The sequence below is a fragment of the Eucalyptus grandis genome, chromosome 3 (genome assembly GCF_016545825.1).
Source record: "Eucalyptus grandis isolate ANBG69807.140 chromosome 3, ASM1654582v1, whole genome shotgun sequence".
NCBI lineage: Eukaryota > Viridiplantae > Streptophyta > Magnoliopsida > Myrtales > Myrtaceae > Eucalyptus > Eucalyptus grandis.
The window spans coordinates 5,550,190-5,567,127 of NC_052614.1; the positions used below are offsets into that span (position 1 = coordinate 5,550,190).

The window sequence follows — 16,938 nt, forward strand, 5'->3', positions numbered from 1 at the left end:
AAAGGTTAGGTTGTTAAACAAATGTATGATTTAATATTTAATTATATGAATACTCCCTCTCATGATTAATCTGATTTCATATTAAATTGAGGAGGCAAATGGAACCCGGAGAGATTCGAACTTGGGACCTTCACACGCTTAGTTTGGTCTTTTTGTCTAGTATTAAGTATGGACATATTTAATTGGAGAGGCATGGGACCGAGAGAGATTAAAACTCGGGATCTTCAGCTCTGATACCATGTGATAACTTGGTGGGACCACTGTCAACTATTTTAAAAATTTAAATTGTTAGATGATGGCACGATTTAATAATTAATTATTCAAACACGACCATCCTCACACTTAATCTGGTCCTTTTGCCTAGTACTAAGCATGAAAATTCAATTGGGAGACAAATGAGGCTTGAAAAAATTCAAATTTAGGATTTCCAATTCTGATATCATGTAAGAATTTTGTGAGACCATTGCTAATTATTCTAAAAGTTTAAACTATTAACCAAGATGTGATTTGATATTTAATTATTCCAACAGACGGTACTACAAAACTACAAAGTGACGTTTCCTCACAAGTTTGCTTATAAAGAATACAGTAGGCATATATATCACATCCCAAAGTTCAATGTTGAGATCGAAGTCTGCGTGCCTAGAATTGCCGAGCACATCAGTACAGGTGTCCTTTTGGGGATTTACTTAGAGAAATGGAAAAGGTAAAGGCAAATGCAGAGGGAAAGGAAAAGGAGCAGGGAAAGGGTAAGACAACGGGGAGGAAATGATGGAGAGATTTTGGCTCCTTCTGGAAATATGCTTGGGGAGCCTTCAGCATATTTTTTGTAGCGCCCCTTCCTCATGAAAGCAACAAGCTGTGAATTGTGAGAGTCACCCATCATTGGCTTCTCCAGGATCTGCACATACTCCCTCCACCAATCACCCATCATTGGCTTCTCCAGGATCTGCACATACTCCCTCCACCATTGCATATAGCTGCTTTTCTCCAAAAATATGTCAGGCGAAACCTTGTACTTCTTGATCAGACCCATAACATATTCCTCAAACTCCATTAGATTCGCTATTTTGGACCTGTTTGATGATCCTTCGCTTTCCGGCAATCTGCTCAACTGGATGGCCTCCTCCACGCGTGCCCAAAAGCACGAATCCTCCGTCACAATCGACTCAATGTTTTTCAATTTCGAATCCGAAAGACCAGCCTCGTCCTTGGGATCATTTTTCAGATAATCGCCCAGCCAATCCTCTAGCAGCTTGTAGTGTTTTGATCTTCCCCGATTAATGTAATCCTTTCGGCCCCTTTTGTAATATTCCGCTATGTCCAGTGGTTCCACTATCCTGCGGTAATTTGTCCCTCCAAAGAGCCAACGGCGCCGCAGGGGCTTGCCCCATATTTGAGGCTTCTTCTCCGCTTCTTTGACCACACGCTCCCAGTAATCCGAGAGGATTGTCTTGTACTTATCAACTACATTGTCACGCCTTTCTCGTGCATTTTTGAAGCTGTCATAGTAACCAGGACCCTGGCCATTTGCTTTGCATACCTTCATGTACCACTCCAAGAAAGTTAGGTACACTTTCATTCTGCCCAACTGCTTGGCAGGATCCAATGCCTCTCTTCGTTGTCTTATGACGTCTCGTTCACACTCTATTATTTTATCTATCAGAGTACCGCCCTCATTCAGCTGCTGTCATTGCAATGAGAATCCACTCAGTCAAAATTTATAAACATTCATAACATGTAGAAGCTTCCACCTTCAGCAAGTTTTCCTTTTATCCCGCTAAAAGTCTGAATTAGTTGATCCGCGTTTTATTTTGGTAAAACATGGTCAACATGGCAAAAGTGGGATAACTGTGTGGTTCAAAGCAACACAACTACGTGAAATATCTGTGTCGTTCCAAGCAACACAACTATCTGCTAAAAGGCAAACTTGCCCTTGATGGAATGTAACCATGAGAAGAAGGTCAAGTTCAGATACCTGTCTTGCCTCGAGGCTGACCGCTATGACTTGAGTAGTAACCCCAGCTTTATACGAATCTGCTTCTTGCCCATTCAACCATGACCAATCATTGCGAATTAATCTTTGATCTAGCCGTTGGATGACAGTCTTATAATTGACACAATGGGACTCTTGGTTTCCAAAACCAATTTCCAACATGAGCAGCTCCATGATGGACTTAGGGTCTTCAAAACAGGCACCACCTGATTCGGAACACAAAAGGAAGGTACCAAAAGGTTTGTATTGACTTGGGTTAGTGGTGGAAGGGTGAAGGAATAGTCTAGGAAAACAATCATCCTTATGAACTACATGCAAAAAGCAAGAATTCCATTTTAAATATTGCGATACGGCTTGTTGGAAGGCATTGTCCCCAAGGAGTGGTGAACCGAAAGTGATACAGAGGGGGAGTGTTCCCTTTGTTGTATCGAGTGTGTTTAGAAGCCATAACACGAAAAGGGAGGCGATGGATCCACCCAAACAGTGTCCTGTAATAATATAGGGAACATAGTCCTCAGACTTGGCTGAAGCTACAACCTGCATTGAAGCAGAATAAGCATCAATTTATATTCTCAACTTATAGATGCCATATACCGTCTTTCAGATGAGATAAATATGCACAGTTAATAAATGAAATGAAACTCTACGCAATCATATGACTAAGTTCAATGAAAGATTCAATTTAAAGGGATTTTTGCAACTATGCTCAAAACAATGAGAAAAAAATCATTTCCATAGCAAAACAGTGCTTCACTTCTCATCTAATAGGCTTAATGATAAGTGGTGAACAACTCGAAATTCCTCAATTGGAGCAATAATTAGCATGTCTACTTCAGCAACGATTTCTGTAAGCAGCAATTCCTAGATACATGCGTACTTATTATCTCACAGCTGATAATAGTGATAACTAGAATGGATAACTTGAGAGAATATATAAAATTGCCACCTTTTCTTTGAGTTGAGAGAGCTCATCTCGAAGAGAGTTAAACAGAGAAATTGCAGCTTTGTTTATATGAAAAGTTGGACTGCTTTCGGAGCATAGGAACTTAAAGTTGGGGATCTTGAATGAAGGAACCAAATCTCTTTCCTCTTCAAGACAGCCTGTAGTAACTGGTGAGGTGACAAAGGCAATGACATTGTAGTTCGGGTGGCCAGCTTCTTTGATTTTTACACGGTCTTGAAACACACTCTTTACACAACTCAAGAGGCAGAGTTCATTGATTCGCTGCTCAAATTTGGGTATGGCATCCCATGAATCCTGAATAAGATTTGATGACACAGCCAAGTTTGCCAGATACAGTCCATTGCTAAATCTGCAGATCAAGAAAACAACATACTACTTGTCAAGAACGTGGATTAGCAGTAAAGTCATGCAAAATGCATTGTCTCTTCACCGATTGCCGAACCTAGAATTCTGTTTCACAAACAAAAGGCAAAAGAAAGAATTTCTTTACGCACAGCGAATCTTTATCTCGGTCCATTCTCAGAGCTTCGTTGGGTCCGCACAGACACGGCGATTTACCATCGTGCCTCCATTTTTAACCTCATTCCAGAGACAAATAATGCGAGTGCCCGTTTGCTTGATAAATCTCCCAAATCACCCAGCTGGCTTGGCTGAGATTTAGATGTGATGAAAACTTCCTGTAAGAATCATACGTTCACGTTCAGTGTCTTCAACCCGATTTTTCAATTCCAAGGTCATCATCCATGGGGGAAAAGCCAAAATGAAATGTCATTTCTTTTCCTTTTCTTCTCTAGGGCCCTAACCACTAGATATTAAAGACCCACAGGCAATAAAACAATAAAAAATAAGAGCGTGCCTATGGATGAGCATGGTTTGGGTGGGGGGTTCCCACCTTAGAACTAGGAACCGACCACTAAGGACTGGTTCCGAAAAATTGGAATCGGGAACCGCTTATTGTTTCCATAGATCCACCCAAAAATCGGACCAAACTGGCGGTCTAGTGGGTCCATTGAATTGGTCTCCAATACCTTCAAATTGCATTCATCAATTTATATTATGGTGCACCTAGTTTCTATTTATGCTCTTAAAATGAGCCATAGGCTCTTAATCTTATACATGACAACAAAGCGCTGCAATATTTATGGACATGTCTAATTGGTCCCCTCTTTCCTCCACATTTGTTTATTTTGTTGTGGTTGAGAAAGCAAGTACATGGTTATTAGAATGACAAAAAAAAAAGTAGAGGGTTAATCCTATTAACAAGAGACGAAATTAGTTAATAATATTCAATAACTAAAAAATAATTAAGTAATTTAGATGATTTTTTTTAATAAATATATATAGATATCGGTCTAGGCCGAGTGGGTGAGTGGATGGTTCCACGTCTATAATTGGGAACTAGATTGAGGACCATGGGAATCACTGGTTCTAGTCCAGTCCGGTCCTATTCTAGCCGATCTGGGTGGTTTTTGATTAATTTGCATACCCCTAGCGAGAGCACATAATGTTTTAAGGGTTAATATTACGAAAAACTCCAAACCATAGATAAATTTACTCCAAATTAATTTTTTACCACTAAAAACTCTAAACTGATACATTTGTAACAAATTTATCCCAAATAATCACAAAAAATCCTAAACTAGTATATATGTGACAAATTTACCATTGACTAATTTTTTGACCCTAAAACACCTCAAATTGTACATTTGTGACAAATATACTTTTTCTTAAATTGGATTAATAGTACAAAAAATCACAAAACTAGTACAACTGTGACAAACGGAGAATGAATCTCAAACTAGTATACTAGTTAATTGTTACATATCATCTAATTTAGTAATTTGACACTCAAATTTAATAGAAATTAACATGGGGTAAATTTATTACGAGTATATCAATTTATGATAAATTTGTCAAAGATGTACTAATTTAGAGTTTTTGATGATATAAAAATTAATTTTGGATAAATTTGTCACAAGTTAACTAGTTTTGGGTTTTTCGTGATATTAATACATATTATAAATGTAGTATATGGCTGAAATAAACTATTCTTTGCGTTTCCCTTGGCATTTTATAGGGGGTACAACAAGGCAACCCAAACTACACATGCTTTGACTCGACCCGGCTGATACGAACCATAATAAAATCACCTTAAATTTATCGGTGTAGATCAATTTGATCACTCCAACTAGATCTCGATTGATGGCTACCTAGGCAAAATTCTAATGTTCTATTTGCCAAAATATGAACTGTCCATTATACAGTAAATTCTAATTAATACAGGTAAAATCATGTAACTGGCAACCCGTTGTTCAAGTATGGTGATGGTAATTTACGAACAGTGTCATAATTTACAAAAGTTAAATGTTGTTAGTAAATTATCAACATCTTTAAAAATTTACTCAGAAACGAGAAATTAGTGGTGAAGATAGCAAGTTACAAGTGAAACTAATGATTTACCAGCCAAGATCCAATTTTATTGTAGTAAGCAAAGAAAGAAAATTGATCAATTCTATGTAAAATAAAAGGAACAAGTACCAAAAAAGTTGTAAACTTATTGCATTAATATCAATTCAGTCATGAACATTTTAATTAGACTAAGTTAGTCCTAAACATTTTCATATTTTACCAATTAAGTCCATTTGGGTTGATGTGGATGCATCCAACTTGTGAAAATTTATAATGATCTTTTTTTTTAATAAATTTTCTTTTTTTCCCCTTTTTCTCGCTTTTTTTTTTTTCTCTTTTTATTTTTGCTAGTGGCTAGTTTCTAGCCACCATGCACAAGACATGGCTGGCTCATTGGCGCTTGTTGTCGCAGGCCATAGCCTATGGCTGGTAATTGGCCAATGGCAAAAAGAAAAGGAAAATTCAAAAAAAAAATTATAAAAAATCAAAAAAAAAAATTAAAAAATTCGCATAGTGCCGGTCGGACCACGTAGGATGATTAGCGTTCATGTCAGCAATTTCCAATCTAAATTGGTTGAATAACCTCAATTAGTAAAACGTGAATAGATTTAGGGCTAAATTAATCCAATTGAAATGTATAAGACTGAATTAATATAAATGCAATAGTTTTCAGAATTTTTTGGTACTTTTCCCTGAAAATGTAAGTTATCTATTTATGAAGAAATTTATCACTCAAAAAAAAATGAAATTAATAATTTACCGACAAAGTTATTGACAAAGTATGGAACTTAACAACTTCAATTAGAATGTAAGGGCATGCATGGAAACACTCCAAAAAGTGTTTCCGGCACACTTCTGTACGAAAAGTGTTCCCTGAACAAAAAGGAACAAAACGCGTTTGGTTGCGTTTTTGTTCTTTTTTTTTTGTTTCGAACGAAATAGAAACAGAAAAAAGAAACAAAAAAGTTGTTTCTCCGAAAAGAAACACTTCGGAAGAAACAAAAGAACAAAAAAACGTCTCTTCTCTCTCTTTCTTCTTCTCTTCTTCTTTTCTTTTTTTTTTTCTTCTTTTTCTTTGGCCGGTCGCCGGCCTCGGCCATGGCCGGCGACCGGCCGTCGAGGCTCGGCCTCGCCTGCATCCGCGAGGCCGAGCGTCGCGCCCCCGAGGCTCGGCTCGCCGGATCTGGCGAGCTCGAGCTCGCCTAGCCATGGCGAGGCTCGGGCTCGCCGAATGCGGGCTAGCCCGAGCTCGCCCGGCCAAGGCGAGGCTCGGCGTGGCCCGCGCGGCGAGGCCGAGCTCGCCTTGGTTGGGCGAGCTCGGGCTCGCCCAGATCCGGCGAGGCTCGGCCCGCCATGGCCGGGCGAGCTCGAGCCGCCAGATCCGGCGAGCCCGAGCTCACGGGGCCGGGCGACGCCGGCCTCGCTGATCTCGGGCGAGCCCGAGCTCGCCCGCCTAAGGCGAGGCCGAGCCTCGCCCAACCACGGCCGTGCTCGGCCTCGCCGTGGCCGGCGAGCCTCGCGTGGCCGGGCGAGGCCGCTGCCCCGCCGGCCGGCCGCCGGAGGTCAGACCGGCCGGAAAAGAAAAAATAAAAAGAAAGGAAAAAATAATAAAATTTAACCAAACGTGTTTACATTCATTTTTTATTCCTGGACCAAACGTTACCAAACGCGTTCTTTTGTTCAAAAATTGTTCCTAACAAACACTTTTTTGTTTCTGGTTCAGAACAAAAAAAGCACGAAATAAATCCATGCGCACCCTAAATTGCCGGTTACGTAGAAATTTACCGCTCAAAAGAAAACTCGGCGTGGAATTAGTAGCTTTCCCGCATAGGTCCGCTTACAAGTAATTACCAGTAAAGTAAGTAATTTCCCATTATAAACAAACTGGAATTTATAATTTAAATACCAACATAGTTCCACTACCATCGTAGTAAATATCCAACAACTTGGGACTTTATTCATGTCTAATTCAATAGTACGTTTTTAAGTTGTTCATAAATTAGCCATTAAAAACACATTTTGAACATTAAAGCTAGTATTTGCTCAAAAAAAAAAAAGAACATTAAAGCTAGTAACGAAATAGGGAAAGTAGTAACTTATCTGGGCAAAAGGAATATTGACTAGTCCAGATATTTAGAGAGACATCAGCCCACGTCTAAACTTATCCATGAAAATTTCTGGTGATGTCCATCTAGGTAACCCATTAATCAGAAGACTGACGAGAGGAAATCATGGCCCTTCTTAATACACAAGCCATATTTCTCCGTCTGCCATCTTATTCAAATTGAAAAGTTCTAGCACAAAAAGTGAGAGGAAATAACACAACGGCAAGAATTAATATCAGCCCAAACGATATAGACAACAGGTGTTATGCCCTTTCCTTTTTATTTTTCACTCACAGAATGCTTTGCTGTAGAATTAGAATGTCGTCTTGCTATACTCGTTTTTGAGAACGTTGACTTGGTGTCTTCCAATTCAGGCGACGCGTCTCTGTCAGTCTTGCAACGAAGCAACGGCTAAGTAGGCCCTCTCTCCTTAAATAAGAAATCATCGATATTTCTTGGCTGTAACTAACGAATGAGTATTTTACTTGTGCCAAGCATCATCTTCATATACATAGACAAGACATGGTATTTTAAAATGTTATAGCACTCAAGTAAGCACTCAAGTAAGGGAGGCAAGACATAGGTTTAGGAGTATTATCTAAAATGTGGGCCTATTGCTCTTGTTTAGGTGCAGACTCTCCATAGCTTGCATGACGTTAGGTATTCAAATTGACACTATAAGAATTTTTTTAATGAGGAGTCGCCATTAACTTATTTGAGTCACTTAGAAATCAAGTGAGGCATGTGAGTATATTTTAGTTCCCACACAACTAGAGAATCTATCGAGCACTTGGTTATACTAATTAGTGTTCTTTTGGTACTTAATCCTATTCATTTAAAAAAAATCAAACAATCCCGATTAATTTTAAATTTATCTACTAACATGTGAGGTAATTATACAGGTGCATAATTGGTAACCAATGAAAGCTTTAAAAACGTTGCGAGGCAAAGTGAGGTCTAACGCTAAGAAAAATACCCATTCTAACTAGGCTGAGGGGAAAATAGAATCGATATAATAAAAGTGCTCAACCAATTGATAGTTCGTCTAACCACTAGGATTCGTCCTAGTAGCCACCCTTCCAACATAGAAGGAGGAAGTGAGGGATTTAAATCCCAACCTTCTCAAGGGGAGATGGGGTGGGGACGCGTAAGTTTCAGGAGTGGGTTTCGACTCCCACGACCGTAGCCAGGCAGCGCAAAAGTGAAAGTGAGTGTAGAGTAGAAATAGAGTATGATTGACCAAAAAAAAAAAAAAGCCGATCGTTCGTCTTAAAAGAGGAAGCATTAGAACCCTATGGCAAAACTCTAAGAATTTGTTCAATTTTTTAGCATGATTTTTATCAAAGATTTTCACATATTCTAAGAGAGAACTACTTAAAAAAATTAATTTTTAATATTTTTTAAAAGATTTCTGATTTTTCTGAATTTTTGCTGAATTTTCCATTTTTTTACATTTTTCTATTTTTATAATTTTTCATAAGTTTTCTGAATTTTCAAAATATTTCAGCATTTTAATGTTCTAATGCCCTTAATAGTCGGGAAAAGGGGTTCGGACCTAGCCCGATCCGACCTGCTAACCCGGATCCGACCCGCTTCAGATTAAAACCTAATTTTTAAAATGTTTTTCTTTTTTTCTTCTTTTTTTAAAAAAAAAAATATTTTATTTCTTCTTCTCTGCGACACCCCTCCTTCCCCTCCCAGCAACTCCTCACCGAAACAGCAATCCCCTTTTTAGACGAGCCTTCGCCGGCGCTCAGGCCACCACCGAGTCACCAACCGGCGTCGTCCACTCCGAACACCACTCGTAGGCCGACCTCCCCGCCGCCGGCCGAGAGCCATACCACGGCCAAACACCGAACAAACTACGGCGATGATGGGAACGTGGCGAACGGCTACACGGCCGACGCCTAAGGTCGCCCAACCCCACTGGAACATCCCAATAGAACACGACGCGCACGGACGACTCGATTTCGGCAAAAAGTGGGAGGACGAAAACCAGATCTCACTTAAGCATTCTATCGAACAGGTGGAATACGCTAGAGGAACGAGAGATTTCGGCTCGACCGAGACTCAAATCCGGACCGGAACTTTCGACAAGCAAACCACAACACATAGCAGCTCAACGTAGAACCGGCGGGGCCGGACTCGCGGCGTGCCCAAGACAGGGTCCGAACAGGGCAGACAAAGGGGCTTACCGGTTCAGCCTGAGGACTTCGACCGGAAGAGCTCGTCGGACTGGGGTTCACGCGTGGCCAAGGCTCCTCTCTCTCTCTCGGCGAGTCCGTCTCTCAGTCTCTCTCTTGGATTCCCAATTTTCTTGCGGTTAAGGCCTAAATAAATAGGCAAAGTTTCCTAACCAAAAAAAAAAAAAAAAAAAAATGACAAAATTTAGGTGTCGGTCGACTCTCGGCAACAAAATAAGAGTGCCACCATTACAAATGTCTCAAGTAGCGGTTGACTGTCAACAGGGTATTTTTATATGATCTATCCACTTTAGCTAGTCCAATTTCATGTGAAAACGTGAAATTCTCAAACACGAGTTTTATAAGTTCTAAGACAAAATTTTCAGCACTAGTCGAATTCATTTAACTGCCGCAGCTACTACATGCGTACTTATCATCAGTCAAGAATTAAAAAAATAAAATTGCGATGGCATCTTGGAAGAAAATGATTCGAGATAATTGTATTCTTAACAGAAATGGTCATCGACTAAAGTCCATATAATTTAAGATAATATTGTTCTCGAGATAAATGGTCATTCTGAAAAATTGTGGTGGCTTCTTGACCACTGAACAAGGCCACGATGGCACGGCACAATGGGAAAGGGCCGTCGACGGCTAGGGATCTCCCCCATCTTGAGGTTGATCTTTGGAAGGGACAAGGAGATCAAGTGTTGGATTGGGTAGGACCTTCATAGACTTGTTGCATTAATGGGGCGCGTAGAAAGACGTGCCCAGCCCTTTGTGGAAGGTTGAAATGAATCATGGGTGAATGCACGTATGCATAATTGAAGATGCGAGTGAAATTAGGACTTCGCCTGTTAATATAATTTATTCTAATTATAGAGATCAAGCCTTTGAGTTGAAAGAAGGCCAAATGGGCAGTGACTTTCAATGAGGGATAATTATCTAAAGTTCTGAATATATTGTACGGATACCAATTTAGTTATAATATTTTCCATTTGGCTAATTTAATTCTAAACTTTTTAACAATTTGCCAAGATAATCTATTTTAACTTATTTTATTTGGAAATTGCTTACATGAAGCTAGGTTAAACAAATGGCCCCCCAACTAACATCTATTAGTGTTGGGGATTAGTTAACTCAAGAAAGAATTTCATGAAGCTAGGTTCTCAATTTTTTTTTCTATTTTTTCTTTTCTTTTTCTTATTTCAAAAAGATTTAAAATAAGCTAAAATTAGTCCTGTCGTACAACTGGATCGCCTTTTGTCATGATTATAGAAATTAACTGGTACGTATGGTCATTGTCAGGGATGACTTTTTCGCCCAATTCCTTTTACCCATTTCCATAGATCATATGTGAAGGTTAGATAGATGTAGCCAATGAGAGAACTAATGCCATGGAATATGTGGATGAACAACTTAATAAGCTAACAATATTTTCCGACTATTTTGGCTGCAAGATTATCTTCTCCTATGGTTTTGTCATTAACTTTAAGCGGGGGAATTACAAAAAAAATCATAAACCTTTTTGCAGTTGTGTTAATTTAGTCATAAACATATATTTTTTATTAATTGAGTCATAAACCTTTTATAACTGTGCCACTTCAATTCTTCCCGCCAAAATTAGCTAGCCGACGCTGGCGACTAATTTTTAATATTATTATTTTTTTGAATTATTTTATTAATTTTTTAATCTTTTTACCTCTCTTTCTCTCTCTCTCTTCTTCCTTCATCCTCCTCCCTCCTTCTTCCTTTGGCTTCGACGACAGGCTAGTCCTCACTAGTCATCGGATTGAGGCGGTCGGGCGAGGTCGACCTCGCTCGGTGACGACGAGGAGTCCTTGCCCCTTACCTAGCGATGGTGAGGCGAGCCCTTGCCATATCCAATGGGGGCTCGCCCTACCTGTTGCTAGGCGAGGGAGTCCTTGCCCCTTGCCGTCCCTAGGTTTGGTGAGGTGAACCCTCACTAGATCCGGAAGGGTTCGCCGAGCCACCTCGGTCCCAGTGACCGACGAGGTTTGGGTGGTCGTCGAAGCCAAAGGAAGGAGGGAAGAGGAGGGAGGAAAAAAAAAAAAAAGAGAAGAAAAGGTAAAAAATGATTAAAAATTAATAAAATAATTCGAAAAAATAAAATATAATTAAAAATTTTGTGATTGGCGTCGACCGGCGGCTACATCAACACTAGCTGGTCAATTTTGGCCATAAGACTAAACTAGCACAACCGTAAAATATTTAGGATTCAATTAGCTAAAAAAAGTTTATGACTGAATTAACACAATTATAAAAAGTTTATGATTTTTTTGGTAATTCTCCCGACTTTAAGCAATAGTGACTCTTCTTTAAAGTATTTAGTGTTGAGTCGAATACAAGTGTGAGCAACTTGTGGCCATGATCGAATGACTAGCTCTGATGAAGGAAAAAAAATAGGCTCAAAGGAGGTCTTGATCTTTTTATATTAGTTTTTCACCTAGCTGCACATGCAAATTGCAAAAGAGTCTTTTCATATTATTTCTTCATTGGTACATTGCACGGTCTAGAGGCTAGTATAATGGTAATATTATTATCGTGACAATATAGTTATTACGTTTTCTTTCTTCTTCTTTTTCTTTTTTTTGCTCATTAAAGTTCATAGGTTAATAAGGAGTAGATTGTTGATGTGGTTGTACAAAAAAAAAAAAAAAAAAAAAGCGAAAATTTTTAGATCTTAGAATTAAGCTTATAAAATCAAATATGTCTCATGCATAGATATTAAATAGATACAGTAAATCTCTCTTTTCAAATATATGTAAAGTGGGCGGCTGATATGCGACACCCAGCATGAGATATGTTTATCTACTCGAATGGTTTTGCCATCGACTTCTTTCAGCACTAGCGAGTCTTTTTTAAAGAACTTGTGTTAGATTGAATATAGATGAGAGATACTTATGGCGACGGTGGGATGGCAAACTCCGATGCATAAAACAAAGAAAATTAGGCTCAAAGATGGTCTTGGTCTTTTTATATTATTTCTTCACACGTCCAAAAGGACAACGACAGAAACGTTAAACAATCCTCCGTGCATATTGACTCCATTCGGCGCCAAGATGGAACCATCACGGGATAATCCTGAAAGGCAACCATCAAGCACGTGGAGAGGAAGACTACTAGAAGTGAAACGGAGGGGCCCATTAGGAAGGATCATTCAAAGGATAACAGCTAATAAGACAACGACCCATAGACTTTGCCAAGTCCAGGTCAATCGATTAGTTTATTTTTCTAATTACGTCAATTATGTTACCAACGACTGAGGAATGTTTTAGTCAATTGACCAGTTTTTTTTTCTAATTACGTCAATATGCATTTCTCTTAAGATTGTGCATTATTTCTCCTAGGCTTAATTTATTTCACAGAAGATAAATTATTTGAAATTCTTTTCCTAAAACTGATCGCTTTTTCATTTTCAACAATAATTGATGTTTATATATTTTCGTAGACAATGAAATTTTTTCCAATAATTCATTTTTGTAAACGATATAAGTAATATTTTTAGGAAATGTCTTTTCAAATCATTATTTTTCACGAAACAAACGAAATTTTCATTAATCCCGATTAATTGTGATTGATATTGCAATATTCTGTTACTACAAATAGTCATTTTTTTAAAGTTTATAAACATGCCCGTGTACTCTTCTTTATTGAATATATAGAAATTGCTCAATTTTTTTCCGCATTATTCTTTTCTTAAGTAACTCTTCAATTGGAATTGGTTTTCTCATTAGCAATAGTGCCTGGAAAAGACAAAAATTTGATATAATCCTCGATTTCTCTAATTCCGGGATAAAATCATTATAGGAACTAAAACTAGAATATGGCTTAAGCAAAAAAAAAAGAGAGGAAGGAACGATACAATTTGGACGAAACAGTAACAATCTCCAACAGTGATTTTACAAAGTATTTCTGTCTTTAAAGAGTGATTTTAAACTTTTAAGGCACTGATCAATTAACCAAATCATGAATGGCTTACAATTTCTAACGAACCGACTTCTTTTATGTATAGTCAATGCATTTGACAAGGGATCAATTCCTTATTAAATACTTTTAGCAGGAAATTCCATAGCATCGATATTCTTCATGCACTGTTAATGGAATGTCCCAGTTCGTAGGTTCTGGATGTTCTCATTCTATATTGTTTTTTTCTTCTGGACGGAACTTATGCTAAAGTGTCTAAGTGTGAACTTTGATATACCGCAAATTTTGGTCTCTTTATTAAGTTTTTCACTGGCCGAGTTTCATTGATGGCAGAATATTCATCACATCCAGTTACGAAACTTCATCGTTAGCAAACTATTCATCAAACTGATCCAGTTTGCAATTACCGCTTTCCCTTCCCAATATCAGTTTCGTTCGAATGATTACCATGACTTCGGCGGTCACAAGAAAACAATTAGCAAACACAGGAACATAACAGCTCAGTATAAATTACAGAGACATGACAAATAAAGATCATCTCTAGATGCAACTGCACTCCAATCAAAGTGAATTTCGTGGGACAATAATCAAATTCATTATGTCTAGAAAAATCATGTTCCAGCTCGATACAATAATTGGTTTAAAATACGAAAAACATTCATGAGTTTGACATCCATAGCATCTAGTATGATACATGTGATCTTGGATAGAAGTCCCACGTTAGAGAATTAATGTGGCATGAAACAGTTAATATATCTTAATTGGCATATAACTCATTAATTTAAGCTTTTAAATGAATGTAGATTCAACTGAATATATTAACCGGCTTAGGCTTAGGCTCCCTCTTGAAAATCTCCCTAGGTGAAGGTATTGGATTTCTACTGTGCTCTTAACAAATGATATTAGAGTTGATGGTTATGGTTTCTGCACAGGTGGGCATTATGGTGTAGCAATGCAATAAAGTTGGTCAGAAGGATATTTGAATTAATGAGGAGCAAACCTAACACATGAGGGGGAGATTGTTAGAATATGTTAAAAAAGTCTCATATCGGAGAATTGGAGTGGTGTGAAGCGGTTAATATATCTTAGTTGAGTGAATGTAGGTCCAACTAGATATATTGACAAGCTCAAGCTTAGGCCCCCTCCTGAAAATCTTCCTAGATGAATGCATCGGACTTCTACTATGTACTCTTTATAACTCATATGTGTCTTGCCACTTCCCTATCTTTGAGCCATGAGCATTGCAAAAATAATGCCATGTCTTCAAAATTTTAATTTAAAAAAAAAAAGAGAGGTCATTTAGGGTTTGGTTGCAAAATCATCTGGAGGTAACTTGGAAGTGAAATTCATTTGGCAACTAGATATTATTCAACGTTCATTATTCTTGGGTATGGAAGCACAGTAGTAAAAACATAAGAAAATTGTAATGAGCAACTCAGGTCGGGACATAATTAAGTGAAAATACAGTATGAATACAACACAAACAACAAAAATATCTGTCACACTTATCAAACACATAATTTATGATTAGTGAAAGTTTACACTTATTATTACAATTATTTTTCTCACATGGCATGCAAAAACTCTAAGAGCGAACTCTTTTATTTCCTTCCGCACGGATGAGCCAACTCTTTCTTTTCCTCCTCAGTTTGGAGCCCGCAAACTTTGAAAGAACCTGAGCTTTCGCAGATGAGTTCGAGAGCACCTCATCTTCATTTTCTCGCAAAAGCATCCATCATGGGTCTGCCAAATAGCTCCCTCCTATTACCCTCACTATTTCCTACATAGTGGCCTCGACAAGTAGACGTTGATTTCTGACAATTGTTTTCGTCGAAGACAAGAATTGCGGAACCTCTTTTCATTTTCTCGATTCGACGCGTGCTGTACAGAACTTGAATAAGAGTGAATAAAGGCTACTCAGACAAAACTTCAGGCGGAGAATTCGGGGAACGTACTGATCGATGTGAGTGCTTTAAGCCTCTTTTCCTTTTTAGTGCGGAATCTCTTTTCATTTTCTCGATTCGACACGTGCTGTACAGAACTTGAATAAGAGTGAATAAAGGCTACTCAGACAAAACTTCAGGCGGAGAATTCGGGGAACGTATTGATCGATGTGAGTGCTTTAAGCCTCTTTTCCTTTTTAGTGCGGAATCTCTTTTCATTTTCTTGATTCGACTCGTGTTGTACAGAACTCAGACAAAACTTCAGGCGGAGAATTCGGGGAACGTACTGATCGATGTGAGTGCTTTAAGCCTCTTTTCCTTTTTAGTGCGGAATCTCTTTTCATTTTCTCGATTCGACGCATGCTGTACAGAACTTGAATAAGAGTGAATAAAGGCTACTCAGACAAAACTTCAGGCGGAGAATTCGGGGAACGTATTGATCGATGTGAGTGCTTTAAGCCTCTTTTCCTTTTTAGTGCGGAATCTCTTTTCATTTTCTCGATTCGACGCGTGCTGTACAGAACTTGAATAAGAGTGAATAAAGGCTACTCAGACAAAACTTCAGGCGGAGAATTCGGGGAACGTATTGATCGATGTGAGTGCTTTAAGCCTCTTTTCCTTTTTAGTGCGGAATCTCTTTTCATCTTCTCGATTCGACGCGTGCTGTACAGAACTTGAATAAGAGTGAATAAAGGCTACTCAGACAAAACTTCAGGCGGAGAATTCGGGGAACGTATTGATTGATGTGAGTGCTTTAAGCCTCTTTTCCTTTTTAGTGCGGAATCTCTTTTCATTTTCTCAATTCGACGCGTGCTGTACAGAACTTGAATAAGAGTGAATAAAGGCTACTCAGACAAAACTTCAGGCGGAGAATTCGGGGAACGTACTGATCGATGTGAGTGCTTTAAGCCTCTTTTCCTTTTTAGCTTTTGAACAGCTGGAGGCAACCAGCATGTTCCACATTGATGCCAAAAAGAAGAGGTTTGTAGCTTTGTAGACTCAAAAGAAAAGCGGCCGGGACAGATGAGGAAAGCGACAAAGGTCCTTGATTCATGAGATAGAAAGACCGACTTTTTCATTTGCGAAATGCAATACTATGCAGTGTGGGGTGTAATCACATGTCGTGATGCAGTTCTTGGTAACCTTGAATGAAGGGGTTCTAATTGAGATAGGACATCACTTTTGATTTGTAAGGTGTAATATGTGGGGGAGAATTACCAAAAAAATCCTAAACCTATTACAATTGTGCAAATTCAGTCATAAACTTTTTTTTAGCCAATTTAATCCTAAACCTTTTACAATTGTGTCAGTTTAGTCCATCCGGCCAAAATTGGCCAGCCGGCGCTGACGTGGACACCGGCCATCCGGCGAAAGTTGACATGGCAAATTT

General features: G+C 38.7%; 1 protein-coding gene across 2 annotated transcripts; it reads right to left on the minus strand.

Annotated features, from left to right (window-relative positions):
- Positions 1–503: 503 nt before the first annotated feature.
- Positions 504–9,808, minus strand: LOC104438916 (senescence-associated carboxylesterase 101-like). 2 transcript variants are annotated; one of them, XM_039308809.1, is made up of 5 exons: positions 9,670–9,808; positions 3,455–3,637; positions 2,943–3,309; positions 1,979–2,533; positions 504–1,684 (listed from the first exon to the last, which is right to left on the minus strand). In XM_039308809.1, exons 2-5 carry the CDS (start codon positions 3,475–3,477, stop codon positions 686–688), a joined length of 1,944 nt encoding a protein of 647 aa, XP_039164743.1. In that variant the 5' UTR covers positions 3,478–3,637; positions 9,670–9,808; the 3' UTR covers positions 504–685. The 2 variants fall into 2 exon arrangements, with proteins under 2 accessions (XP_039164743.1, XP_039164741.1); XM_039308807.1 differs by having other exon boundaries at positions 578–1,687; positions 9,670–9,806.
- Positions 9,809–16,938: the final 7,130 nt, after the last annotated feature.